Raw genomic sequence first — 27,585 nt, 5'->3', positions numbered from 1 at the left:
TGCCATTAAAGTAGATTTTCTCATTTCAGTGTGGAGAATTGTGGCTGTTGCCATCAATATTATGTTGTAAAAAGTTTTTCTTTGTGTTGTGCGATGAAGCCCTTTATCATAAATATTTCTGTTTATTCTCTAAAAATTATTAAGCTTCAATTATCCTCACTTGCAGGATAAAAGAACAGCTGTTTTGCCCTTATCCTGTTTATCCTCATATTCCACCTTGGTATCCAGTGTTAATGTCCATTTTCAGGAGAAATAGCATGAGGAACAAAAAAAAAAAAAGTGTAATATGGTTCTTTCCCAGTACAACCCCTGGTCTCCCAGTCTCCAGCAGAGCACCACAAACCATGTTTCTCTGCTTTTCAGCATCATAAATATTTTCACACCATAGGCAGCTTTGTGCTACATTTGGGGAGGCACAGCATGTCATAGATCTTGTGCTAATGATGGAATGATGAGAGAAGGTCTTGTGCTATCTGCCAGGTAGGGAATTATTCTTTCTAATGCACTGGCAGTGATACTATAAAGAAGAGGAACCCTTCCTTTGTCCTCCTAATGCCTGTAGTCCCTGGGAGATGTGCCACTTGACTTTCTCTTCTAGTCAACTTTTTTCAACAGGCCACAATAAGTTGTCCTTGTTGCCATCAGCAAACCTGCTCCAAACTGAGCCTGGAGTTAGGATTTTATTTAGGCAGCAGCAGTATCTCATGTAGCTGGCTAAGTCAGAAGTCCTATGGGTGCATGTCAGCTCAGTCAAAAGGGACTGAGACTTGGAAGAGATGACCAAGTAGGTGAAAGCAAGTATTACTATTTCCAGTGGGGACATGGGCATAAGTGTGAGTGAGTCAGCAATTAAAGGGGTGCAGGAGAGTGCCATCACTCAGAGGCTGCACTGAGCTCAGTAGGACTCCATGTAAAAGTGGTGTCGTCCCCCTGAAACGCTTGATGCCAGTGTGAAGGCCTCAGCTTCCTAATTTCAGGCCTGAGTTGTGCCTGAGCTGCAGGATGGTGATTTACAAGGTCACCCATCTACCACTTCATGGCCACAAACTTTCCAAATTTTGTGGGAAGTTTAGGAACGAAATGGAAATATTCATCTTTGGTGTGATTGACATATACTGTGAATATAGTATCATTTCCGTGTTAGCAAGTTGTGTTTTGAAAAAGGCAGGCCTGTAGGATACTAAATTGGAATTTGAACTAAAAATCACCAGAGGAATTACCATGATGACCACTTATGCTGGATGTTACTTTTGATTACAATCACTTTACATATTTTATTTAAAAATGAATTGTCTACCTGTAGAAACAGTAGAGTAGTAGGATTTCTCTTTCCTGGCAAGCTGGAATGCTAATATAAGATTGAGGGTATTGTGGATGAATTTCAGTAGGACTTCATGCCAGAATGCTTTCTGAAATCAGGATTTCAGGAGTCAGTATGGTGAGCTTGAACAACATATTTTTCTTTTAAAATTGCAGTTAGGCTACAAACTGTAATGTCATAGATAAACATCAGAGAGTTTATTGTTACACATTTTGTGTTCTGTCATAATTACACTAAGCATGGCATTTAGTCATTCTTTAGTTTCTCTTACAGTTGGGTAATGTGGTGCTGGCTGAATAGTGCATAAAGTATGTCAAGGTTGGTATGTCAGTTCTCAGATTTTCATTCTTAAATTTCAAATATTACATTTGTGTTTATCTGACAGGTCCATTTCTTACTACCATGAACTTCGTAACCTCGTTACAGTGGATTTCTGCCTACTCTTAGCATCAAAACTGTCATAACAGTGTGGATTAATAACAGGACTGGCCTATAGGTTTTAGCTTTTTCATCCAGTCTTTCCCTGGAAAACAGCCTTCTAGCGCTTTGGCTATTATGGTTTAATTTGAATTTTAGAAGGTAAACTATGTCATCTTTTTAAGGGAATTATTCTGAGCATGATTGCGAATTTAAAGCAAAAGGTACTTAGGGGTTGTACTGTAATTGTTAATTTGAATAAGAGAGGGGAAATTAAAATTGTAATTATTCTAATCTATCATTTTTTTCTGTCATTAAATATAGCCCATTGAATGCAGCCTAAGTGCCCATTATCTTTTTTGGTTTTCAGATGGTTTTTCACCTGTGCTATAGCATGCTGGGTGAAGAGGCTTTTTTGAACAGATAATTAATTACACATAGCATTAGAATGTCATTATTTTTGTCTTCCTTTTTAAAATATTGTTTTGTTTCAGTAGCTGATAAATAGATTACAACTATTAGTTTTGTCATCTTATGCTTCCATACATTTACATTATTGTATAAAGCTGCCTTCACTAGTTTAAGGATACTGTGAGTGCTGGTTTGGCTCAGAACTTAAATTGGGAAAGAACTTTAATTGGGAAAGAAAATATCTTTAAGACATTTTCTCCATTACCGACATTCTTAGAACTATGAGTTGAAACAGTTCCATGCATTTTTAAAAATACTCAGTCGGACTGTTGTTTTCAGAAGAAAGCATTTTCCAATCATGTCTGCAAGCCTGAGTTGGCAGTTTGAGGGATATACAAACAAATTGGACTGTGAATGCAAAAACCATTGGTCATATTCATTTCCATTGTCCAAGGTAAAACAAAGATGGAAAATTCAAACAAAAATACTGAAAGACTTATTTTACTTTGTTGTTTTAAAAATGTGATTCATTGTAATCAACATAAAGAGGAAAGGTTTTACAAAAATAAAGACATTTACAGAACTTGCCATGTTTTCCAGATGTTCCCCTCCAAGTCCGAGTGGGTAAAGCCTAGACTCCTATGGACTTCTTCTGGTTAAGGAGGCTGTGCCATACTGGTACCAGTAGTACTTTCTGGTTGACCTGCTGCTACCTGGACACGAACCTCATCCCTTGTCCCCACACATTGTTTGTCCTTCACATACATGGTACCTCTTAGAGTACCTTGTGGAGTAGGTGTGAGGCAGCAGATCCAAGGGTGAAGCTTTATAGCATCACTGAAAGGTGTTGGCTGTTGCACAAGAAGCAAGAAAGTCCTTGATGGGAAAAAAACTGTCCTTGCCACAGTGCATCCACCAGTCTGAAGACAAAAGGAGGGTATCTGAGAATAATTTGCAGAAGGCTGAGGACATTTGATTGTATAAGTCCTGGGGTGGTATGTTCATAAAACTCTGTATTTAGTAAAGTCTGGAGTTTTACTGAGTTCTTGCAAGAACATTATTGGGAGGCCTTATTAGACTTACAGAGCATTTACCATGGCTTTATTAACATCTATGAGTTTTTAATTAAGATATGGATGACTTGAGGGAGCAACTGAATGGTTCCCTAATGAATTTGTTACAATAATTTCCCTCAGAAAGCACATCGGAGCCTAACTTATATTCCTGCAATTAATTTATGCAATTTATTCTAGTAAGTGCCTTAGTTTTCCACTGTAATTGTTCGCTGAATTGACAGGTTTAATTTCATGTAACATGAGAACCTGCAGTACTAAGCTTGCAGCGCTTCATAAAAGTTGGTATTACATGTTGTGCTGTTGGATTTTGGCAAGAAGAAGGCAATAAAATATTCCTGTAAAATAGAAACATCCAAAGGACCGATATTAAGGCCAAAATTAAAAAAAAAAAAAAATTACTCTCCAAAAGTAGCTCTTAAAGCCGTATTTAATCACACAGTTAAGTGGCCAGATTTTTACATGTGCAGCTTTAGAGCTTGTGATCCAGCAAAGTACTTAGCCATGTGGGCTGTGCATCCCCTGCACACCAAAGAGTGGTTTCCAGAAGAGGGTTCAAAGATTTGGTGGCAAGAACGTTTCCAAGCACATCACTGGCTCTTGCTGTCCCTTCCCAGTAAGCTCCAGAGCTCACAGGATGTGTCCCTATATAATAAACATCAGATATGTGCTGAAATGCCCTTGGAGTCCTACATGTGTGATCCCTCAGAATTATCAAAGTCTTTCACAAAGTGTTAATAATTATCATACTGCTTTAGAGAAAGAATGAGTTTATGTATAATGCCTGGACCATGTACCAAGACACTAAGGACAGGTCCGTAGTTCTCATTTGTTACATTTGGATGGAGGAGGGGAATAATCAGTCACGTGCCACTCTGTAATTATAGATCTCGTTAATTCACAATGTCTGTGTCCTCTTCTTAAAGCATCTTCCTTCCAGTTTCAGAAATAAGTAGAAAAACCAGTCCTGTTTGGTTTCTGGGTCACTCCATACTGTAGAGCAGAGCATCTCCATTCATTCTTCTTTTTCCAAGCTTCTTGTGAGAATGGGTTAGTTGTGGTACTAATGGTTGTGCAAATGTGTAGCTTAAGAGGAGATGTACTTTCTCTGATGAAAAAGTTCAAAAGTAGGTAAAAAATAAGGGCCAGTATCTCATCCTGGTAGGCACTGAATGCAGCTCCTGACAGTCTCATTTTCCTCAAATTCAGCACAAGTGGATGGGAGCAGAACAAAAGCAGTATCAGTGGGGTTGGGCACCACTTATCTCAGAACTAGGTTGTGTTCTTCTTGGGATGTCATCAAGATCTCAGATATATGCTTTAAAATCTTTACTCCTGTACAGGTTAGTGGTGATTTTTTTTTTCCATACCTGGGCTTCTTCAAGTCTGACAGGAAATCCATAAATTTCACTTAAACACCTTTTCCCATGTATAATAGGGCTTGGGATTCAAAGGAGTTCATTGAAGCATGCTCTCCAAATGGCATTTAACTTCCCAAGAAAAAACAGTAACAGGAAGAGTTGTTTTAATTAGCACATGAGCTGTGCACAGCTAATGTATTCCACCTCTTCACTGTTGCAAAAGGAGCAGATTTCTTGGTAGCATGAAGCAAGCAGAGAAGAGGGATTGTGTTCTGCTCTCCATATGCTGCACAGCCCCATTCATGGGCAAGGTGGGAACGGGAGGTGATTTGTAGCAGCCTGCCACTTGTTCAGAACAAGCTTCTGTTGTTCTCCAGGCTGAAAAGAAACTCAGCTCCCCTCTACAGCCCTACTGCAGTGCAACAGGTAGACAGCACCCTTCAGAGATTTTAATTTCAACAATAAGGGATTGCAAAGAAAATTTATTCTTTAATTTACATTTTAAAAAGGAGTTACTGGATGTCCCACTGGAAAAAGAGATCCCTAATTTCCCTGGACATGATATTTCTTGATTGAAAGTCCCAAGAAAGCGCCATTTTTGAGAAACCTTTGAAATTACACCTCTTTTCCCTCTGTTTGGTCAGCCTTAAACTGGTGCCAGACTGGATCTTCAACTCCAGTGCCCCCCTGGGGTCCCAAACTGGGTCCACCACCGCACTCCAATGTGGGGACTGGAAACATTGGGCCACTCTCTGCTCTGGTGCTCCTCAAGATCCACTCTGTGTTGCCAGAAGGCAGAGTTGAACACAGCCCAGCGCACTAAGGCTTACACACCTGTTGTGTTGGTTAATGAAATGATGTGGCCTGAGAAACACATGGTGAGGGTGAGTGATTTCATGACCTCCTCCAGCCCATGAATGTGTCAGCACAAGCTGTGAAGAAAAGCCCAAGCTCCAGACAGCATTTTCCTGGCAATGAGGTTCAAGTAATGAGTAATGTTACAGAGGCTGTACTTCACCGAGAAATTGCTCAAGAGAAGAATGACCCAGTAACAAAAAGCTGGGCCAGGCAAGGTGAGGAGCATCGCTAGGGCTTCCAGCTACAAAGGCAGACCATGTCTGCTGGAAACTGCACTGCAGTTCCAGAAGTGAGAAGTGACAAGTGGATTTGAAACAAATTTGGGTCAGAGTATCAGAGCATGCAGATCTTTCACATACATTAAACAAAAGTATTCCTCTAAGTTATTGTGCACTCATTAAAAAAATTTACTAATTTCAAGTCCAAAAATAAATGACTGTCTGCCTTAGAATTATAACATGGAAGTCATTGAGGTCCAGTTCGTGCTCACTTCATTGCTTTGTGGGCTATAATGGCATAAATCCTCAGCAGCTTGGTTTGATGTAGCCCTGCAGCAGTCATTTTATCTGTTCTATTGCACCATCTGGGGATCCAGCTTGGAGCTTCTCAACAAAAAAATATTCAGACAAATGAAACCTTAGTGTCTAATCACCATCTTGTAGGAATAGTTTCAGACCTCTATAAGTGTGTGTGTGTATGCATATATGTTATATATATTTTAAATATATATATGTATATATTCTGCTGCGCAGATCACACAGATGTGAAAGAGTGATTCAGGTTAGCTGTTAAAAATTCCCTGTAGATTTTGAAAGTGCTACCTTTTTTATTTTTTCTTTAGCGTATAAGGATTCTTTCCTCTACAGTTGTAGAGGAAATTTTGTTCAGGGTCCTCCTACACAAAAATCCAAGCGCTTTCTTGAGAGTTTCAATGCCTGTTTTCAGTGTCAGGCTCCACAGGCACAGCACAATGCAAGCCAGCAGGCACTGGGCCTGCAGGGAGACCCTGTCCTCTCAGCAGGATTCTGCGTAGACATAGAGTTTTGCTGGTGCAGGATCAGCTGTGGAACTGGAGGATGGACACACAAGCCACTACAGCAGCATCCCTGGAGAAGACAAGAGCAATAATCAGGAGTTAGTGTGTTGGTGTGCACATGTGGCAAGAAGGGTTATTTTTTGATGGATCTGCTGCCACACAGACAAGGAGTCAAGTGGGAAGGAGGCAAGCAGAGATGTCAAAAGGAGTAGTGCTGTGTTGACAAGGCAATAAAAATAGCAGGTGACCCACTTATCTCTCACTTGGATAATTCTTATCAGCAGATCAGCTGAGAAAGCATTTTTTCAATGCTTTTGTGCAATCAATATAGGTCCCTCGGTGAGGGGGATAGAGTCAAGACTAATAATTTCTCTTCACCAAGGCACTGCCTGGCCACCTGGAGGGACCTTTTACATCAACCTGTAATTGGATTTTGGCCTCAGTGGGCGATAGGCATTATACCTTAGCAGAAGTGCTTTGATAAAATATATTAAAAGTAGTAATTGTGCCACTTTGAGGGATAAAGGCTTTTTTGTGGTAATACAGCTCTTTCCCAATGTGTGGCTGTCATTTCTGCTGTATTTAGCACAAATTCTTCCCATTTTTCTTGTTGCAAAGGTAGGAAATGTCTTTGGAGTCAGCAGGATGCCAGCGAGAGCCCAGGTATGATGCCTGAGGAGCACTTCCCCTCTTCATGACTGTTTTGCCCAAGGAGATCTGCAAACCATCTGGCTCCTTTCCATATAAGTGGGGGACTCTTCTTTGGGGCCTGCTAGCATAGACCCTTTTGTTTGCTGTGGAGAGCAAAACATACCCTATGCTGACGAAAATGCTGTGTGATTGAGGTTACAAATGTTAAAGAGGTGCTGTTCACTTTGCATGCTGTCTAGGATTTTTGTTTTCTTGCTTAGCTTGTGCCACGCTGAGGACATGCTATCTAACAAGCCCCTGAGTTTCTGGAATATAACATGATGAAACTAATTAAAAATTCCCTCCCAATTATCCTTTTCTTACTGCTTATTATCAAAACACGTGAAAGTTTTTCACTCACTGAGCTGCGTGTTTGTTTATTTCTTTAGGCTGTGACTCCTTACTGAACCTGACATCTCAGAAAGCCACAGATGCAGTGGACAGTATCTTTCAGTCCCTCAGGGATATTACAAGAGTTCGAATGCACATGAAACAGTTTAATTCCATACGTAATCCAGGCAGCAACACCAACCAGGCAAGTGGATCTTTCTTTTCCCTGTGTATGTTATTTCTCTAGCATACTGTCAAAATTACGGCACTAATTTTGTTGATGTGCTAATACTATATGGATTCTGCCCACGAAAAAGGGATTTAAGTATAGATTTTATAATTGACCTAATCATCAAGAATTTCCTCAAGTCCTTTGTCCAAACTTAAGCATATCCATGTCAATGTCAACAATTAATTATCTGAGGAAGAAATTTGAGCTCTGCTCTGCAGCACTGTGATACGACAAAAAATGCCTGTGAAATGCAGGGCTGGATGTAGGTGGTTCTTGACTAAGACCTATCATGATGTAGCAAAACAGGATTTCCACATCCATACAGCAACAATATTCCCATGTATTTTCTCTTCCATCGCTATGAGTGTGAGAGGGAGACCCATTTGTAAATAGGTGACAAATGCAGCTTCTGTTTCTAAAATAGGAACACATGAACTGTGATATTACTTTAGGTCATCAAGATTAATAAACAATTTTTTTCTTTGTCTCCCCCAAAGTGTTTTACCTATTTCAGTTAAAAATAGAGTTTTACAACAGAAAACAGGGATTTAGAGAGAGACCATAAAACTTGATTCTAGCCTTGAGCCAGAAAAAATCCTTCCAAACTCATAACAGTGCTGTGGGCCATCAAAGGGATGTATTTCAAATTAACTGTTGCTTTGTAAGAACAGTAATCATGACTGTTGCAAAATGTTGCTGGAAATCTAAGGTGGAGAAAGCCTGTTCCTGAAGTCTCCTAACAGTTAGGACCAATCTGGTGTCCAAAATGGGGAAAATTGCTGAACATTTAATACCGTTCAGTGTGGAGGCAGTGAGATGATAAAAAAGGTTTCCTGAAGGTGTAGTTAGCATCAGTATGTTCTTTGCATATAATCCAGGTTGTCTGCTTAGGGATAAGTGCTGTAACACAGGGGTATATTAACACCTTGCAGCCCCTTAATCTGGCCATGCGATCAATTTAATTGCTTGAATAGGATGAACTTTCTGCTGAGGGAAGTCCAGGAAGTTTATAATAGTAGAAATAAGCAGGCAGTATGTGATTGTCCATCATACACACAGCTCTCTACCAATGGGCATCTCTGTTGACTGGCAGGTGTTAAATGCATGGGTTGTGTGCGATCAGTTTAGCTCCTCTGAAGAAGTAGTGCCCATCTATGACCATACACGTTCCCAGCTCTGCCTAGTGCTGTGGGACTGGGTTTAGCTTATACACACTTTTTTGCTTCATCTATTAGAAGCTGGGAAGGCTCCATTTCTTCTTAAGACTCACAAAAAGGTAAATAAGTGGGAATTGGCTTGTGTCTTAGAAGGACTTTTTATAGCACTGAAGTTTGTATGTCTTACATAAAATGACCGATGTTTTCATCAGGTTATCGAGGCAGTTCATGTAGTGACCATGCAAGAGAGTATTTTTTTTTGCCTGTTATTGAAACTACTTGCATTTTGATCTAAGTATATTTCTCCCTTCCTCCTTCCCTTCCTCTATCCCTATATCCATTCCTCCTTCCATCCCTGACTCTCCTTTTCTCATTCTTTTTCTTTCTCTCTCTCTTTCTCTCTCTTCTTTTTATAATCTTGTCTGAGATGTAGCCATTGAGGTTTCTAACAGCTATTTTAAACACAGTTTGAGCCCCCAAAGAAACTCCTTAAAATTTAATAGATTAATTTCAAATCATAAAAGATTTTAATAATAATTGAAACTATCACAGTTAAAAAAAGTAAGTGATCATACTGTCTACATTTTAGTAACTGTGTAGCCTAACAAGATTGTTTTGAAGGGCACTAAATTTTGCCGCTGAAAATTCAGACATGCAAAGTCATAGCACACTTTTAACGTCTTTCGAGTACATAGTTTTGTCTGAATCAGATGATGTTTTTCCTTTAATTTTGTGCAGTAAGCCTCTCTGTTAAACTGTAATTTGATCTCTGCTCCATTTCATTCCTAATGTTTTTCTGTTCCTCATCTATGAAGATATTAAACAGATTTTTATACATAGGATTTCATGACTGCATGTGTATTTTCAAACAGTTCTTTATTGCGTGACTAGATTTGACAGAAATCTTAACATGTTCTAAAAGATCCTGCAGCTCATGTCTGCTGTAATTTGCTTTGTTGGCTCAACTAAAAATTATGCACATGTTGTGAGAAGAACTAAATTAGTAGTATAAATCTTTGTTGACAGGCTTGTATTCAAAAACTGTAAGTTTTGTTTCTCACTGTAAAGTGTTGGATGAAAAACATTTCTTAATGGCTCCAGAAAATTTTAGTTGCAAGCCAAGTGGCTTGCTTTTTATTTTCCATCCATTTTAACTTTTATTTTGCAAGATGTCTCTTGTAGATATCATCTTTGCAAAATTAATGATGTTACACTTGATTCCCTTAAGAAATCTAGGAGATGATATACACCTGGGCTAGTCCCAAAGGAAAACAAATGTGCTAATTTGAAAGCTGCTAATTTTCTAAGACAGTTGCACTTACTGAAATGGTTGTGGTTCTGTTGCAGTTTGGGCAAAGTTAAAAGCAGCAAAACAAAGCTCCATCTGTAAACCAAGTGAGCTTGCATTTTCATTAAGAGTATCTTTCCAAAAGTCTCTAAAAGTTTTATCTTAAAAACTTTTTCAGGATGGCAGAGTGGTTTAAACCTTGGTACAGAAATATGGAAATTACTAGGCTACTAATTTATATTCAGCCTGGGTTTGTGGACCCTGAAGAGAATGCAAGGTTGATCCTTTGGGAGCAGATCTTCCAGCATGCTGACCATTTGTACGGTTGCATTTTCCACTTTTCCTGATCACTAACTTCTCCGAAGCTCTGACAGTGCTTGCTAATGTTGGGGTTTTCTCAAAGTTTTCCACAGGTGGAAGTATTATGTGGAATACCATGGCCATAAAAGATAAAGGACTAACAGGGACTCCTTAGCTCTGCTCTTCCATAAGGGGCAAACAGACAGGTTGGCCTCTTCCCAGCTCTGCTGAAATCCAGACTTTAGTTGGGACGTGACACCTGTGGGAAGGCAGGAGTGGTTAGGAAGCCGTCCCTCCTGAAAATCTCTGTTTAAGTGTTAATAAAATCATTACAGAGGGAATGAGATCTGGGTGTATAATAGGCAACAGAGTGTAATCCCTATTGTTGTCTGTTTCTGTACTACCTCCGAAAAGATTCCAGAGAAACTGTAAGTCCCCCTTTCTTCCTTGCCTCCCTTTACTGATTTAATACACATGGGGCAGAGTAAATGTGTGGCTGTCTTCCAGTCTTTTCAATCTTTTTATGTTGTGCTAGTGCACACCATTTGCAGTCAAGGTCACAAACTCTCTGGGTGGTTTCCTTTATAGGATGATGATTTTTGTAACCTTTAATGGAAATAAAATATGGAGCAGTTACACCAAGTCTAAACAGGTTTATTCACAACACCTTGTTCTTTTTGTGCAGGCTTCTTACAAACCACTGCTGAAACAGGTCATGGAAGAGATCTGTAATCCTGATCGACTTGATCCTGTTGATATTGAGCATATGTCATCAGGCCTCACTGATCTCCTTAAAACTGGATTCAGCATGTTCATGAAGGTAAACCAGCTTTCCCAAGCTGATCTGTAAGATTTTCTTGAAGTCAGAGCATCCTACGTCAGTAGCTGATTTTATGTATTTGAGTTGATACTGTTCAGCAGAACTTAAGGGGAGATTAGGAAAGTCAAATCCTTGCAGGGAGACTGGTCGCTTGAGGCACCACTTTGCAGTTACAGTGCAGATAACTGCTGCCTGCTGAACAAAACAAGAGGCATGCCAGTTCATTTAACCTACCTGGATTTCCAAAAGTCATTCCACGAGGCACTCATCAAAGGATTTTAAGGACACCAAGAAGCCTTGAGGTAGAAGAGAAGTAAGTATGAACAGTCTGGTCTCACAGTGGATGCAGGAGGACTTCATAATTCAATGCCTTCTCTATAACTTGATGTAGTTCAACTTGCAGTAAGGAGGAAGGAAGCCTAGTTAGAATTTGCTTTCTGGATGCTCTTAGCATGTTTTAAGACAGTCATTCTACAAGAATTTACTCTGTTTTACAAATTAGCCTATGCTAAGTGTTTGCTAAATATTTACAGAGATGAAGTGTGGAGCTGCTATCATGCTGTACATTCCGCTTTGTCCTACTGCATATCCTAACTTCTCCATTGAAAACAAACCCAAATTTACATCAAGCCACATCAATACTATGGTTATGAGTACAGTATGTTTCTGTACCATGCCCAATGTTCTTCTTCCAGTATTACCACCACCACCTCTCAGCACGGAAGAGGCATCAACAAACTATGTTAAGCAGTGGACACAAGTTGCAGCAAGGGAAATTCCAGTTGAATATAAGGAAAAAAACATTCACTGTAAGAGTGGTTAAATCCAAAGAGGCTGTGAATTCTCCATCTCTGAGATATTGAAAGGTTGGCCAAACAAAGCCCTGAGCAATCTGATACAATTTTGAAGTTGGCCATGCTTTAGGCAGGGAGATGATCTAGATAAGCTATGAAGATTCCTTCCAACTTGAATTTTTCTGTGATTCTATTGTAATAGAAAAGAAAAAAAGTTTTTTCTCTTTCATGCAGATGCCTGCTAGACCTGCATTTAAAAACAGTTGACAAAAATAGTTTTGACCATTGTGTTACTAGTATTCTAGAACCCATTATCAGAATAAGAAAGTTATTTTTCTGTTATTTCACGGAAAGTTAGTCTTGGGCACAAATCAAATCTGCCTGAAATCCAGTGCATATTTTCAGGAATCTCTTTCCACTGTTGAAATGGATTTCCAAAATGTATTCAGTTAGGTTCCTAAATCTAAATTCTCAGCTCTTCATAGCTTATGATTAAGTCCCAAGACAAAAGAGACTAGCTATAGAAATATTTCTTTCCATTCATGTATCAGAACTGAAAAAATTTATGCCAACACCCCCAAAAATAGAACAATTAAAAACACGTTTCACTGTCAAACAAAGTAAAGAAGCTGGTGCACATAAGGCAGGAATATAACTTATCCTTAAAAACAAAAAAAAAACAACAGGACTCCAGAAGGCCTAAATTTTTAGATGCAGACATTGACACCTTTGGCTAGTTTGAGGACTACTCTATCCTTATTAATAATATGCGTGTGTATGTGTGAGACATAAATGTATTATGGCAATATGTACCTGTAAGTACCTACATCTCTGCTAGTAAGACAAATATCCTACTAAGGGGTATATTGAAGAGACAAGCAAGTGAACTTTGTGTAAGATTAATATTTCATAGGCATCATCACATACCTCATAAATATATGTCCATGGTTGCTCCTTTGGTTTGTAGCCTGGTTTGTTGGCATGTGCTCAATTATTACATGACTGAATTTCTGACCAGCCTGTATTTTTGACACAATCACACCATCAGCACAGTAATTATTTTGTGAGCTTCCTTGCATTTTTGTTTCTTCCTCAATGCCTGAGTATAAATGCCAACTCACATAAAAATACTTTGGTAAGTGATTGCCTCAGGTATGTTAATTCAGGGCAAACTTTTAAAAATATTTCTCATCCAGAAGTTGTTTCTCTGGCAGGTGTGTTTGTTTTGAAGCTATGGGAAGGTGAAGGGGAAAGGCCTCCCTGCCTCAAGGACTCCTGTTTTGACTGCTGCTCTATACCACACATGTTTTATGATGATCTGAGCTTGCTATCACTGATACCAAGTACCCTGCACAACAGCCTAGTTTCTGGTGATTGCCATGTTTTTCTTTTTCCAGTTATTCAGCTAAATTCAATTGGTTGGTCACAAATACCAGAATCATTGGTGCTGCTATCCTTATTGGCAGTCATCCTCCATAGGACAGTAAAGATAGTTTCTGCTGACTTTCCTCAGAGCAAAAAGTTGTTTTTTGTGAGCTGCCATGAGCCATGAGAACAAACCTGTCCTCCAACCACTTACTGCTTCAATTTTAGAGTTTTATTGACCCCTGCCACCCTATTTTCCCACCTCTTCCTCCCTCTTTTCCATGCAGACGCACACATCAGCAAAGAGCCCTCTATCCACCAGCATCCTGAGGACATGCAGTATGAGGGGCTTGGAGCTGGAGAGAAGGCCCTGATGTCTCAACTGGGACACTCTGCTGACTCAGGGCATCCCCTCATCCTCTTCCTTTGGGCTCTTTCACTTCAATGTAAAGGTTTTGAGGGTTTTTTGGTTAGTCTTTCTAATTGCCCAAGATAGCTCTCTGAATTATTTTTAATGCATGGCATTTTGAACTGAAAGTGAATTTCACTTGGGGATTTATGCAAAATTCAGAGTTCACAGTAAATTCAGAGGTCTTGGAAATGTCCCAAATCAACCGAACTTTAGAAGGATCCAGAAGATACATGTTACTTTTGTTGCAGTCCATTTCAGTTCTTCTTCTGTATCACTGAAATGAGTTGTATTGAGCTACATGCAGCCAGTTCATTCGAGCAAGAGCCTTGGGTGGTTGTACTATCAAACAAAAAAAAATTGGCAGAAACTTGCATTCTTAACATAGCCAAGTATTTTGTACCCAAAGTATTGTCCTCCTTCAAAACACTTATGCATAGCATAACAAAATTACAGATCCCAAGACCCTTTGCATTTCAATTTTAATTTAATTTAGAGTTTGCATGCCTAATAGTATTTTTAATACACATTTCTGGAATTTGTGGTTTGAACTTTAGTCTTCTGAAAAATAATAAGTTTTATATAGGCACCATGTGTTTGGATCTAGGTTTATTTTGACTGAAGGAAATGATTTGTCAAGACGTTTTCTCTTTAACATTGCCCTGAAAGCTTGTGTTTTCTGATTAATGTTCTTATACTGGGTGTTTTTTCAGTGTGCCCAATCTTCTGCACACATGTTTATTTTGAGTTGGTTGTCACTAGGAAAGACATTAAGAATCACAGAATCACAGAATGTTCTGAGTTAAAAGGGACCCACAAAGACCATCAAGTCCAAGTCCTGACCTGCACTGGACCATTCCCAAGAGTCACACCATGTGTCTGAGAGTATCGTCCAAACACTTCTTGCACTCTGTCAGGCTTGGTGCTGTGACCACTTCCCTGGGGAGCCTGTTCCAGTGCCCAACCACCCTCTGGTCTTTTTTTAATATCTAACCTTAACAGTGACACAACTTCATGCCATAAAGAAGTATTTGAGTTCTTTAAATGACCCTTCATTCAATGTAATTCAGAAGATTCGTGAGATGGAGTGGAGCTGTTTGCTCTGGTGACAGGGTTCAGAAGAGCAAGAGCCATGAAAAGGAAAAAAATAGTATACTTTATTACCTGACAGAATGCTGTAGCAGAGTGCTTTGTCAATTTTCATCCTCGTCATCTTTGTGAGCAGTTATTTCTTTAACTTTGCTTCAGTGCCTTCAGCAATTATGGCATGAAATACTTTAGTATTTTATCAAGTAATAGTTCTATTTGCTCTGATTTGTAGGTAAATATTTTTAGTCTTACACTCCACATGGTATTTGTAGTAAAAATTGACTTTTTTTCATTTGAGGTTGACAATATGTTGAGTGCAGATAGTAAGAAGTGAGAAAACTGATGTGGGAAAGGGCATAAAGAAAGTGTTTGTAAGCTCTGGTGTATCCATTTAATTGGTCTGTTGGTGTAAATGCAAAACTGCTCAGTATTGCACTAGTTGCAGGACATCCTGCAATTGTAGTATATATGCTATCTGTGCCATCAGGTCAGTGAAGATGGCTGACAAAGTGGGTGCAAATGAGAGAATAAACACCCATCACACAAATACTCAGTTCACTAGTACATCTGTCTAAGGCTTTTGTACTGGTTTCAAATTCCCAGGAATTCAAGAGCTCCTTGCCTGGGGAGCAGCATTGAACAGGGAGTCCTATGTAATCAAAGTCAGCTAGCCTGGAGAGAGAGTCTGCCATCTCTCCGTGCTGGCTTCAAAGGGAAGAGTCTTTGCAGAAGGTTGCCAGGCAGAACGCCTGACAGACCTGCAGGATGAAAAACTGCCCAAAGACTAAATATAGGAAAGCCAAATTAAGGAAAAGAAGGAGAGCTGTACCCTCAGAAGCTAGAGCCAGAAGGATCAAAGGTATCTGCTGTGGTGGTGAAAGGAAAGGAACCGTGCTGCACCCAAACACAGGCTGATGACCACTATCATTCTGTCAAATGAACGCTGTTAAAAACCTATGCTCGTGGAGGGGCAGGATATGGAGATGTAAAAGGAAATTAAACTGTTCTGTTACTTTTTAGAGCCAAACATTTTGGTGATGTGACAAGAGCAATTGCGTGGGCTCTGTTGACATCACTCCCAGAGTAGAGAAAGGCATTGTCAGGGCAACATGTTTTCTCAAGAAAGAGTTTGCTAGGAAACAGCAGAGTCGTCAAACTTCTAGAAGTGGTTAAGAAGAAAATTATGTAAAGCATCACCTTCACATTTAAAATCAAAATGCAGTTTTATAAAGTCTTAACTGAAGTGGAATGTTTGTGCCATTTTAAAGATAAATGTGGAAAAATGAAAAAAGTATTTTCTTTGAGGTAAAGTTTCTCTATATTAGTTACAAGGCAGTCGTACAAGTATTGAAAATTCTGAAATTAAACAAGCTAGAAACTGATTTTATATTGTAAAGGACCTGATTTATTTTTATTGGATCAACTGTAAAAGATTATTCGCTGCACTGGTGAAAACACATTGCATAAATTTTTTTCCCTAGTTGACCTCAGCCGGGGGTTCTGGCATGTTTAGGCTGGACTCCTTTCTTCTACTGGGTAGTAATTTATTCCTCATTCCTTAAAGCCTCATGCATACATATGTCCAAAATATACACGTACCACCCAAGTACTCTCCTCCCACTCTGGGAAAGGGAGGTAAGTAAAGTAGAAAGAAAGGAGAGAGAAGCCCTCAGACTTCATAAGAAACTCTTCTAGGTTTCAGTGGAATCCATGGAGACTTTATTTCCCTGGAAACAGTTAATTAGCTTTAACTGGACATCATCCCCACTGATTTCCCTCTCAGCTGCTACAGAAACCAGCATTCTATGAATATTTCTTTCTGAGCTTCCTCTTTGGTCTTCCTCTAGCAGCTCAGGCAGCCAGTCACTGGCAATGTATAGATTTGGACCTGGATGGAGCAACTACAAATAATGCTTTCCTTAATTTTACAGGTGAATCGCCCTCACCCTGGTGATCATCCTCTTCTGATCATCTTTATGGTTGGTGGAGTGTCAGTCTCTGAGGTCAAAATGGTGAAGGATTTGGTAGCAACACACAAACCTGGTACCCAGGTAAAAATAGCTCTAAACATGCAGTTCTTATCTAAATGAAACATAAGAAAATTAATCAAATCATGTTCCTTATAGCACTGGTACCAAACCTTCAGAAAGCCACTGCCACGTGGACAGAAATGATGTTAGGGTTTTGCTGTGAAACGTCTGTAGACACCAAATATTCAAACACCGGTGATCTGGTTTTTTACATGCTATAGGCAGCAACAAAAGTACAGACTCAGGTTGGAAAATTCAGAACAGACTGACATTAATTTGAAGGAACTTTCATCATGTCTCAAAAGATTAGTTTCTTTTTATTCTTTATTAACAGAAACATTTGCTGTTCTGAAAGGCTACAGGTTCCCTGGCATAGTGCAGGGGTACTCTGAAGGAGCCTGGGTACCACCTGACTTATCTGTGGTAATCCTGAAGGCAAGCCACTTAGCATTGCTGAGGAGCAAAATAAATTAGCCTAGACACAGCTGTACTGTTTCTGTGTCTGGCCAGGTATCTGTGATAGATACCTGACCACTAGACCTTAAGTAGCCTGAAGCAGGTGATGTGGAGAAAGCCCCCAAGACTCTGCATCCCTTGAATGTGCTGTTGGACTCCTTGAAGGAGGATGGCTCTCACAGTGAAGCTTCAATAGCATCCATGTGGCTGGGCTTTGCCTTGTCCGCTCTCTGGCAGCAGAACTTGACTACAGTAGCTATCATCTGAATGGAGAAGGGAGGGAGAAGAGGAGTAGGATGGATGAACTCTGGTGGCACCATTAATTCTGGAGGACCGCTCAGGTGTCTATTGAGTACTGCAGATAAAAAGGGTGGTATAAAAACTCCAAAGTGCTGTGTAACCAGATTCTTCATAAACGTAACTCTAGTTTCCAGGGTGGCTTGTGAACATCTTATTTTCAATTCCTATGGAATATAGTTTTGATTAGAGAGAAATCAGTAGCAAAATGGAGCTAACCAAAGGCAGAGCAGCCCCTCAGTTTAACATGCGTTTTCCATATTTTAGTTATCTTCGCAAATCAGTCTCAAGCAGTATTTTGTAAGATGGAGTACCATTTTTAGCGATGTTTTTTTGATCTGATAACACATTTCTCCCCTATTAGCCTATTGGTAATCTCCCCAAAACAATGAATTGAATTCTTTTCCCTCTTGGAGGCGAACTGAGTTGTGACACACTGATGGGCAAGTTAATCCATGCACAAAATGTATTAAAACACCCTGGAAGATAAACAGAGGGTTAACATCTGAGTTGGTTGAGAACTATGCAGGGGATTTTCAGCTGGCTTTCTGAAGGAACTTAAGGCTTGACAGTGGTGACATTGGATCTGGTGTTGCTTTGCTTTGGCTTAACCCTGGCAGCAGGTCACCCTCTGAGGCAGATTCCTAAAGCATTTTAAGCTTTTACTGCATCTTGCCCTTTGTGCAAATGTGCTGTGTTAGAGGTGAAAGGACTTTAAGGGAGAGGTGGGAGGAGGAAGAGAAAGAAGAAAAGAAGCAGTTGTGCAAGTCTCTCACATAAAAAAAGTTTGTAAGTTTGTTGGATTTACCTGGATTTCTGCACTGTAGCTGTGAATATGCGCCACCTGTTTAGGATTATTCTCTTTTCAAGAAGCCTGGCATTTATCTAACTTGAGCCAGGGTTTAACAGAGCTTTTTTGTATTGTTCGAGCAATCAGGTTCAGGCATCAGAGGAGCACTGGCCTTCCAAGTCCCTTCCAGTCAAACAAAGCACTAACATTTGTACTCATATTGGCTCTTGGAAAAATGGGGAAATGTTTGAGTGCAAAAATTGAGGAAAGTAACTGAATGAAAACTGACAGGGTGTACTGATTACTTCAGCAGTTGTTTGGAATTGAGGCAAATGACATTTAAATGTGGAAAAGGACACATGTTTCCATCCACAGAACTGCTTTGCATCTGAATATGAATGACTATTTTATTTCTCATGGAGAAGCACAAAGGAATACAGTGTTTCCTACGCATTGTTGGGTTTTGGATGGTGGTAAACAGCTCCCCATACCTCGTGAGAAGTACCTTATTTTTAAAGGAAGAAATTACTTCTCTTTCTCTGCTCCAATCAGGAGAATAATGAGGAGCATGAGAGGAAGTTTCACTCTCCCTTCTCCCAACATGCACAACCATCTCTGATTGTGGCTGAGGCAGGCAGACGGATAAACCCCTCCAGATGCAGCAGCAGATGTTAGCTGCATCCTTCCCTGCCCTCTGCTGGGGGGAAACTGTCCGTTGGAGCTCAGTGGGTCAGGATGGGAGCTCCTGGCTCTTCCACCTTGGCTGCCACCAGGAGGGGTAGCCCTTCAGGTGAGGGATGAAAGACAGACACGCTCTACAGAACAAGGAGGTCTGCAAAGGACTGTCCTGAAGAGAGCTGCCTGGAGAAGAGGTGGACATTAGTTATCTGGGGAATTCCCCTCTTCTCTTTAGAAATGAAAGAACAAACATTCACTATTTATCCCTCTTGATGAGCCCTCAGAGATACTGGGGGGAACAGAGGAAAGTCCTGCTGTATTTGGCAGCATCCTTTCTGAGATGTTAAAGTTGCAGATCTCTTTTTTCTCTCTGGGCTTGCTTTTAGTTGCACCAATCCCCTCAGGGCTCAGTGGTAGGACTCCAAGAAGAAATTGCTTTTATCTGTCAATGGCTATTGGTGATGTTTGGCTTGTACACTCAAAAAACTTTGGTAACGTGTCGCTTCATGCTTTTCAGAGTTAAGCTGCATGATAACAAGATGAGCACATACTGTCCTACAGTCTGATTCTCATGTAATTTAAGTAAGACAGCGTCAGCCTTTGGCATCTGCGAGTTACAGAGAGTTTTTCAGGCTTAGGAAGGAAGAGATAATCAGTGTCAGTTTGCTGCAGATTGTGTGGGAGGACAAGGGAAGAGGAGAAGTGAGGGGAAGACTATCACCAGTACAGAAGGGATCCTTTCAGTATCTGAAGTGAAAAGATGAAAGAAATAACAACAAAAAAAGTTGAAATGCAGCATTACCACACACTTAAGCCATATGATGGACAGCACAAGTGCTTTGAAAACTACTACAGTACATGGACACACAGACATACTCCATTGTTGATGTTTGTGCTTCCTGTCCTTGGATTTGCACTGAAGAAGCAAATTCATTTTCAAGTAGGCTAGTATGATTAATCTGCCCCCACATCCCCCCCTGCAGTCCTGACCCTATGGACTGTAAAAGCAGTGTCCTATGACTTCGACCCTGGGTTAGCTCCACACAGCAAGAGTGTATGCACTTGCTCCTTAGTGATAGCTTTGCTCACACTAGGCAACTATATACTAGTTTTCACTTAAGGAAAACAGATACCTGCATCTAGCAGGTTGTGTATCATGGTTGTACTGAGCGATGGCTTCTTTCATCAGACCCATCTGGTATTAAAAACCACAAGAAACCAAAGCAACAGTATCTGACAATGCTCAGGGTTGACCTGATATGCAGAACATCATGTGCCTGGTCTGAAGAGACATTTCTGAGCAGGGACTGTGGCTCCCTGCAGCAGGCCAGCAGCATTTCTGTGGTGCTCATCTTATCTTCAACTGAGAAAAAACAGGTATCACTCAGATCTGTGCTAAAGGAGAGGAAACCAGTGTTTCCTCAGCTGGTGCCTCACAGCAAACGCAATGGCAGTCAACAACAAATCACCTGGTAAGATGTGGGTAGAAGTGTGTCAAAGCACACATTCATTAAGAATACAATGCTACCAGTCATTATGCTCCTTAAAGTGATTTAACTACAGTTATTAGAGAGCAGACAGTTTCACTGGACAAGTCGTATGTCCCTGTCAGTAAACACCAGAAACACACAGCCTGTCTAGAGCTGGGTGAAGCAAACCATTCATATCCATGGCTCATTAGCACTGTCTCAGTTCCCTTCAGTCTGACTTGTTTCTTGTTCCCCTTCTTTCAGGTAATCGTGCTCTCCTCTGCACTCCTGACACCACATAGTGCTGTTGAGTTGTTGTTTGCCCCAGACCACCTCCAGCCTGACACTGATATCTGACAGGGGAGGATCTGTGGAGAAGATGAGTGAGCGCCTCACCCGGAAACATCAAATCCCTGGTCTGTCGTTCTTCTCAGTAGCCCTCCAAAAACTGACGTGTCACCTGCTGCAGTTACAGCTCCAGGTGAAGCAGCTGGGTATCTGGCTGAAAGGGAACATGTGCAGCTAATGGGGAGCTCTTCAAAATGGTCCAGTTGTCCAGCAACAAGTCCCCCCTCCTTAACAATAGCACTGTGCAGTTTGAATTGCTCCCAACCCCATTCGATGTAGTGAGGGTGATTGTAATAATTCCCTAGAAAAGGAGCAGCTGAGGACCAGGTGATGCTGAATTTTCCCTCCTCAACAAGCAGTACTTTTTTCTCTGAAAATTCCTAATGGTTTTGCTGGGGTTGTGTTTGGTGGGAAATGCTGCTGAGGGAGTGAAAGGCTAGCAAAATCCACCCTTCGTCATGCTACCTTGCAAAATATGTGTGCCTTATACAATGTGAACAGTCTCTGCTCTTACTTCGTCCCTCACTGCAGAGAGATCATGGAGCACAGCCCTGATTTAGCTGGCACAGCAGCTCCCAGTCCAGTGATGCTCTACTGGCAGGACTGGTAGAGGCAGGGAAGCGGAGAATCAGACTCAAGGCCTGGGTTACATGGCTGCTTCTCTCTCAGCTTTCTGTTTCCTGCTCTAGTTTCTCCACCCACAGTCCCAGAAGAAAAGATTGTTTCTGACAGCACACATATCTAGATTTACACAGGAGGGCATATGGGCTGTGTTGGTTGGATGGTAACCCTGGAAGAATCCTCCCCTCACATGGATTTGAAAAAAAGAGAAAAAAAAAAAAAGGCAGGGTCACATTTTCAAGAGGCCACAGCACAGATCCATTCTTGAACTAGATTTATGAACAGCATGATTAGAGAACTGCTTTTATTTTATGATCAGAGAAGAGCTGCAGTCAAATTCAGTTATGTAATTTTTTTTATAAAACTTTGCTACAATCTGTTATAAAAAAGCAGCAGCCAACAGAAATTATAGTTGCATACAGCACCGAGATTTCCAAATTGCAGCATAAAATGGTGGAGCTCTGAAGCTGCATCCTCTCTCTTCATTAAGGAATGCTATGACTACAGCTTACAATGAGATGAGAATGTGAAATTATAAGTGGCATTCACTCTATCATAGCATTCTTTACGATGCCAAAGAGTAGCTTAAATGGGAAGTTTTCTACATTTTCACTAGCTAGCATTAGTTCTCCTAAATGTTTATAATGGTCTTCAGAAAAGGGTGCATTTTGGTTTAAATTCACTTTTGAGTGGCTGGAAGGAAACAATGGACCAATTATAAAGCATGGACAATGTCGCCTCTATGGAAGAGAAATTTATAGGAATGACTATAGAATGGAACTTTGTGTTATAAAAAATGAGAAATGTTATGTGATTGCAATATTAAAATCGCAAGGAATAGTTTGAATAGAGCAACTGGAAAGCAAACAGCCAGTCTCTTGGTTTCTTTTCTCTCATTCTGTACTGTTTAATCTTAGAATATGGTTGTTTTGCAAATTCTGTAATCAATAAAGCAATGCTCTTACAGTGCCAAACCTGATCCGTCTTCTCCTTTTCTCCTAGTATGCAGAGCTACACCTGCCAGAACTGCATATTCCTGCAACCCCTTTTGCATTATTTTATTGCCCCTAGGAATCTAGACCTTTTATCTTAGGAGGTGTCCTAGAACGTTTTCCGCACTCTGTTCACACAACGGCTCTGTAGCAGAAAGGCTCATCTATGTCCGGTGGTCATTGCTGGCCAGTGAGCTCAGGTACTCACACCTCTGAGATACCACTGCTTTCCTGAGATGATGGAGGCTGGCAGGTGTGGTCTCCACTCCCTCACCTCTCTTTCCTCAGATGTTCTCAGGTCTCTGACTTGGCCATCTAAAGATGTACTGTATTGAGAAGACAAGGGGTGAGTCTAAGCAGACACTGGTGATCTTCCATTCCCTGTGGGTGAAGTAGCACCTTTGACTGAAGCAAAAACTAGTTTTCCAGGCCCCCCCACACACACTTTGGAGGAATCTTCTCAGCCAGTGAGGCCACAGCTGTGGCAATTGATACTGGAACTCAGCCACCATCTCATACTCAAGTACTTCTAGACCAAAACTGCACTGGAATCTTTCCAGTGGCCCTAGTGTAATAGTAAGCTCTGATTTGTAGGAAATAGCTGTAGCAGCTACACATAGCCTGTGCTCAGGGAATAGGTGAGATGAGAGACCTTCTCCCAGTTTCATGTGGGTAGGAACAGCACAGAAGAGATTTGCTTGGGCAAGTGCAGGACCACAGCAAGGAGTATTTAAGTCCTCTGCCTGTGACACTAAGCAATACTCAAAAGGCAGGAAGAGAAGCCACCCTTGGCAAATAGGTTTACTACTATATTAATAATGTAAGTTCAAATTGGTAGGGCAAGCTCAGTTTTGTTTGCAACTCCTGTCCTGTCACTTTGGCTCGTAGCTCATCATCCAAAAGACTGTCAGCAGGACCCTGTCAGAGTTTCCCTGCACCAGTTACTACAGCTGTGTGCTAACCAGGTGAGTCTGTACAGCCGTCAGCCTCAGCCCAGCAGAAACAGCCTCCTCAGGAAGGCTCTCAGTAAAGCTACTTTAAACATGAGGTAGTTGAAGACTTGCAATTTAAGTTCTTCATTGTGATATAGCTCAATATATTTATTTTTTTTAAGGAGAAAGGGGCAGTCACTTAGAATTTGTATTCTTCCCAATTTCGACCTACCTCACACCATTCCTTTCCAGTTGAGAAATATTGAAGTATTTTTGACAAGGGGAAATGAAGAATCTCATTTTCATTTGAAAGGTCTCTGCCTTATTCAGTTCCTCTCCTAAAAGAATTTCTTAAAAAGGAAGTTGTAAAGCAGTTGTGAGAGCTACCCCCCTGTGGTTTAAGCTAATAAAGGAACAGTATAGGCAGAAAAGGCCACCTTACTGTTTCTGCAATGTATGTTAACGACCTTGAGAAAGCTATTGCTTTATCTCAACATTTCTCTGATTGTCACCCATTGTTTCCCCACCCACAAACAACACAGGAGGAAATATGCAATTCAAAAATTTAATGTTGAACAAGGCAGTAAGAATGAAGAGTCCACTCCCTAGGAGGAGTAACTGTACACAAAATAAATAAGTTACAGTTTAAGCAAAAGCACAACTGGCTTTTTAAAGTGCATGTGTATAAGGCCCTTAGGCTGTGAACTCCATTGACTCAATATTTAAAAAAAAATTCTTTATATAAATCTGCCATGTGTTTTAAGAAGGTCTGGCTCCACTCAGAACAAGCCCCCAGCTTCATTGCCTGGAGCCAGCCATGCTTCACATCTTTTCTGCCTACTGCACACAGGAGAGACAGAGATGTCTTAGAATGGCATCTGTAATAGACTATCACTCCAACTCCACACTCATTCCTTGGAAGCTCCCTGTTGGACCGTTTAGTCTGGAGACCATAAAAAAGTTGTTTGTAATTAAATACAATTACACTCTGCAGACAATAGTTTTGCATACAAAGAATCTGGTCAAGTTGTCTGCAATAACATGGCTAGTAGAAAAATAAAGGACCATTGTTTACAGTCTTGATGCTCAGTCCTGTGCACTTACTTTACACTTCTTTTTACAGAACAATTTCATGTTTGCTTATTTGTTTTGAAATACAGGGGGAAAAAACCAGTTCTACCGTGCAATAAAATTAAACACATACATCATGCTGTGTCCTTAATTCACGTGAGAACAAGACTTAAGTGGTTACTTCTGAACAGTGACCTGAGGTTCAGGACATTTCCCTGCTCAAGTACAAGTTGAGTTACAGCTAAAAGGCTGTTTCTGCACAAAGGAAGACCAAATCTGTCCAACTGGGGTAAAGACAAACAGTTTCATTTACTGAAAAGTTCATTTTCCAAATGAAAATACCTGTTCTGCAAGTCACATCCTAGAACTATTTTTCAAGAGTTTTTGTGTTTTGGGGTTTTTTTCCTTTTCCAATCTGACATTGTTCCTTTTTTAAGCAACTGCTTAGAGACTTCTACAGCCATGTAAAAGGCTACTCAAACTCCTTCTATCACATGCCTTGGACTCTAGAAGTGCCAGTGTTAAATACCCAAGGTTTCAATCTCCGGCAAAATGTCAGGTAGACCAAGGGCACCGCTGTCAAACAGAAGTGACAGTCCTCACTTTGGCAGACAAAGCTTGCTTAAACCTTCTCTTCAGATCCTGCATGTTGGGTGATTTTGGCCGTGGAATAAGAGAGGTTCTCCTCCTCTCAGGGGTGCTGGTTATTTGCTGTTTACTGACTTCTTTACAGAGGAGATGGAAGGCATTGAAGACATTGTTATAGTTTTCACTGACAGATACTTCATAGAAAGTACAGCCCAGCATATTGGCCAGCTGAAGTCCCTGCTGAGGCTCCACCTCTTTGATATGCAAGAGATCAGCTTTGTTTGCAATGATGACAATGGGGACCGTGTTCCCTGGATGCAGCTGTCGCACATGATGGTAAAGGTGACTGAGTAGCTCAAAGCTCTTGTAGTCTGTGATGGAGAAGACAATCACTAGGGCATCTGCCCAGCGAATGCATCTGTTCAGCTGCTCATTACAATCTAGACTGTGTTCGTGGATCTGAAAAATGAACGGTCTCAAGTTAGATAGCTGCAGTCATAAAAGATTAAAGGAACCTGTCTTCAGGAGTCTGTAAGGCCAAATAGCATTTTACAGGTTCAGAGAGATATATTTGCATTTCACATTGTAAGTATGAACTTAATCTGAGCATAGCGAATAAATGCAGATGTTGATTCAGCTGCAAAAAGCTGGAATTTAACACTGGAGTTTGCTCTACTCAAATGGAAAATTGACCTGAGTAGTTCTGCATGCAGAGAAAGACTTTGTAGTTCCACAGAATGGGAAATTAACTGGCTAGACAGTAAGTCTGGGGAAGCAAAGATATGAGCTGGAAGCATTTAGACCTGGAGTGTTGCCCAGTTCAAAAAGGCAACAATCCAGCATTACTCAGGTCTATATATTCAAAACTTTAACTTGTGACACACTAATGAGCGCAGCCACAATGTAGCAGACTTTGCTTTCTGTCATACACATTTATGAAGCTTGTTGGGCAGTGATCATAGCAATTTTTTCCACATGTACCTTATTTGCACAAAATTGTTTCTGGGTTTGTGCCTAATGTTCCCAATATACAGGAACAGACACTTCAGTAATTCAGCCTCCAATGAACAAATGATTCATCAAAACAGTGAGTTGTTTCCTTTTACTACCAGCACACTGCAGGCACCCAACACAGCTGGCTTGACTGGTTAAAACACTAGTTGCCACCTCTCCCACACAGAACACCAAACTCTGAAATGGACAGCAAAATATTTCTAGAAAGACCATAACAAGATGCTGCACAGAAGGACACAAGCACACAAACACTTTGAGCTGCTCTGGTAAACTGCATGGTTGCATCTAGCTCACCTGAACTCCTGGAGTATCTTGTACTTGGATGGCCAACATCTCTCCATCTATCTGGATGTGCCTGCTGTAGAGATTACCTGACAAGAACACCAACAGGTTCACAAATACAGCCACCACTCTGCAGACAAATGTTGCTTCTGCTGCCCATTAGTTGTGTAGAGAAACTTGTATTGGCACTTATGAGGCACAAAACCAGCGTTAAAAGCTTTCTGTGTGTTAACAATGTTTCTGATGTTACTAGAAGCCTGGGATTAAATCTTGTATTGATTTGTTTTGAAGCTGGGATTTAATAGTGTGCAACTTGGAACTTAATCACTTCTTAGGGACTATTTTAGCTTGGATGATAAAGGTTAGAGTGCAAAATAACCAGCTTTTATTATACAGAAGAGCAGTTTGCTTGTCATTTTGTATTTACACACTTAAGTGAAGCTCTCTGCTGGTTGGCCTGTAAGATATGCTGTGTTGGTTTGTTTGTTAGGCTTTTTCAAGTAATTTCCTCAACAGAATGCTGCACATTTTACATTGGCATTAGTTTAGACTCCCCACTGTACTCACTGAAGTACATAACATCACCTCTCCCATTTTCCTCTTTAAGCTGGCCTTGCCTAGCCCATGTAGATCCTGGCACTCAATTTGCAAAGAACAGCACAACAGTAGGTTTACAGAATGTTTTCTTGTTTCAGCTAAAAGACTCCTTCAAAAAGGGGCACTTTCACCACATAAAGCGAATTTTGTCAGAGACCGGGGCTGCAGTACAACCCATCTCTAGGGCTGCTGCGGTCACAAACCGCGTGTGGCTATGCTTGGCGTGCCCCTTTCGGAAGGTGGCGAGAGCAGACCGGGGAGGGGAACAGCTCCCAGCGAGGACACCCCGCGGCGGCTCGAACCGAAGGCGGCACCTGCCGGGTGCCCCCCCAGCCCCGGGGGACAGTTCGCTCTTCCTTTCCCACCTGTGACGCGGCTCTGCGCCGGGCTTTGGGCACTCGCTCCCAGGGCGCGCACCCCGCGCCGTCCAGCCCGGGCACCTCCGCCGGAGGCACCCGACCGGCGGCGA

The 27,585-nt window shown here is 41.0% G+C and overlaps 2 protein-coding genes across 2 annotated transcripts in view; one reads left to right on the top strand and one right to left on the bottom strand.

Moving 5' to 3' along the window:
- SCFD2 (sec1 family domain containing 2) overlaps positions 1 to 22,619 on the top strand; it is a 191,960-nt gene extending 169,341 nt beyond the window's left edge. Inside the window, exons 7-10 of the mRNA XM_029962751.1 lie at positions 7,557 to 7,702; positions 11,160 to 11,294; positions 16,883 to 17,002; positions 20,936 to 22,619. Coding sequence (XP_029818611.1) covers positions 7,557 to 7,702; positions 11,160 to 11,294; positions 16,883 to 17,002; positions 20,936 to 21,028 — 494 coding nt within the window. The 3' untranslated portion in view covers positions 21,029 to 22,619. The remainder of the gene's footprint in view (positions 1 to 7,556; positions 7,703 to 11,159; positions 11,295 to 16,882; positions 17,003 to 20,935) is intronic.
- A 1,496-nt stretch (positions 22,620 to 24,115) lies between these two features.
- On the bottom strand, positions 24,116 to 26,605 carry RASL11B (RAS like family 11 member B). The gene is made up of 2 exons (XM_018079198.2): positions 26,532 to 26,605; positions 24,116 to 25,682 (listed from the first exon to the last, which is right to left on the bottom strand). Exons 1-2 carry the CDS (start codon positions 26,568 to 26,570, stop codon positions 25,215 to 25,217), a joined length of 507 nt encoding a protein of 168 aa, XP_017934687.1. The 5' UTR covers positions 26,571 to 26,605; the 3' UTR covers positions 24,116 to 25,214.
- Positions 26,606 to 27,585: the final 980 nt, after the last annotated feature.

This window comes from Manacus vitellinus, unplaced genomic scaffold (genome assembly GCF_001715985.3).
Source record: "Manacus vitellinus isolate BGI_N305 unplaced genomic scaffold, ASM171598v3 scaffold_0_pilon, whole genome shotgun sequence".
NCBI lineage: Eukaryota > Metazoa > Chordata > Aves > Passeriformes > Pipridae > Manacus > Manacus vitellinus.
The sequence above is the reverse complement of the archived record's forward strand: the minus strand, read 5'-3'. Positions and strand labels throughout refer to the sequence as shown.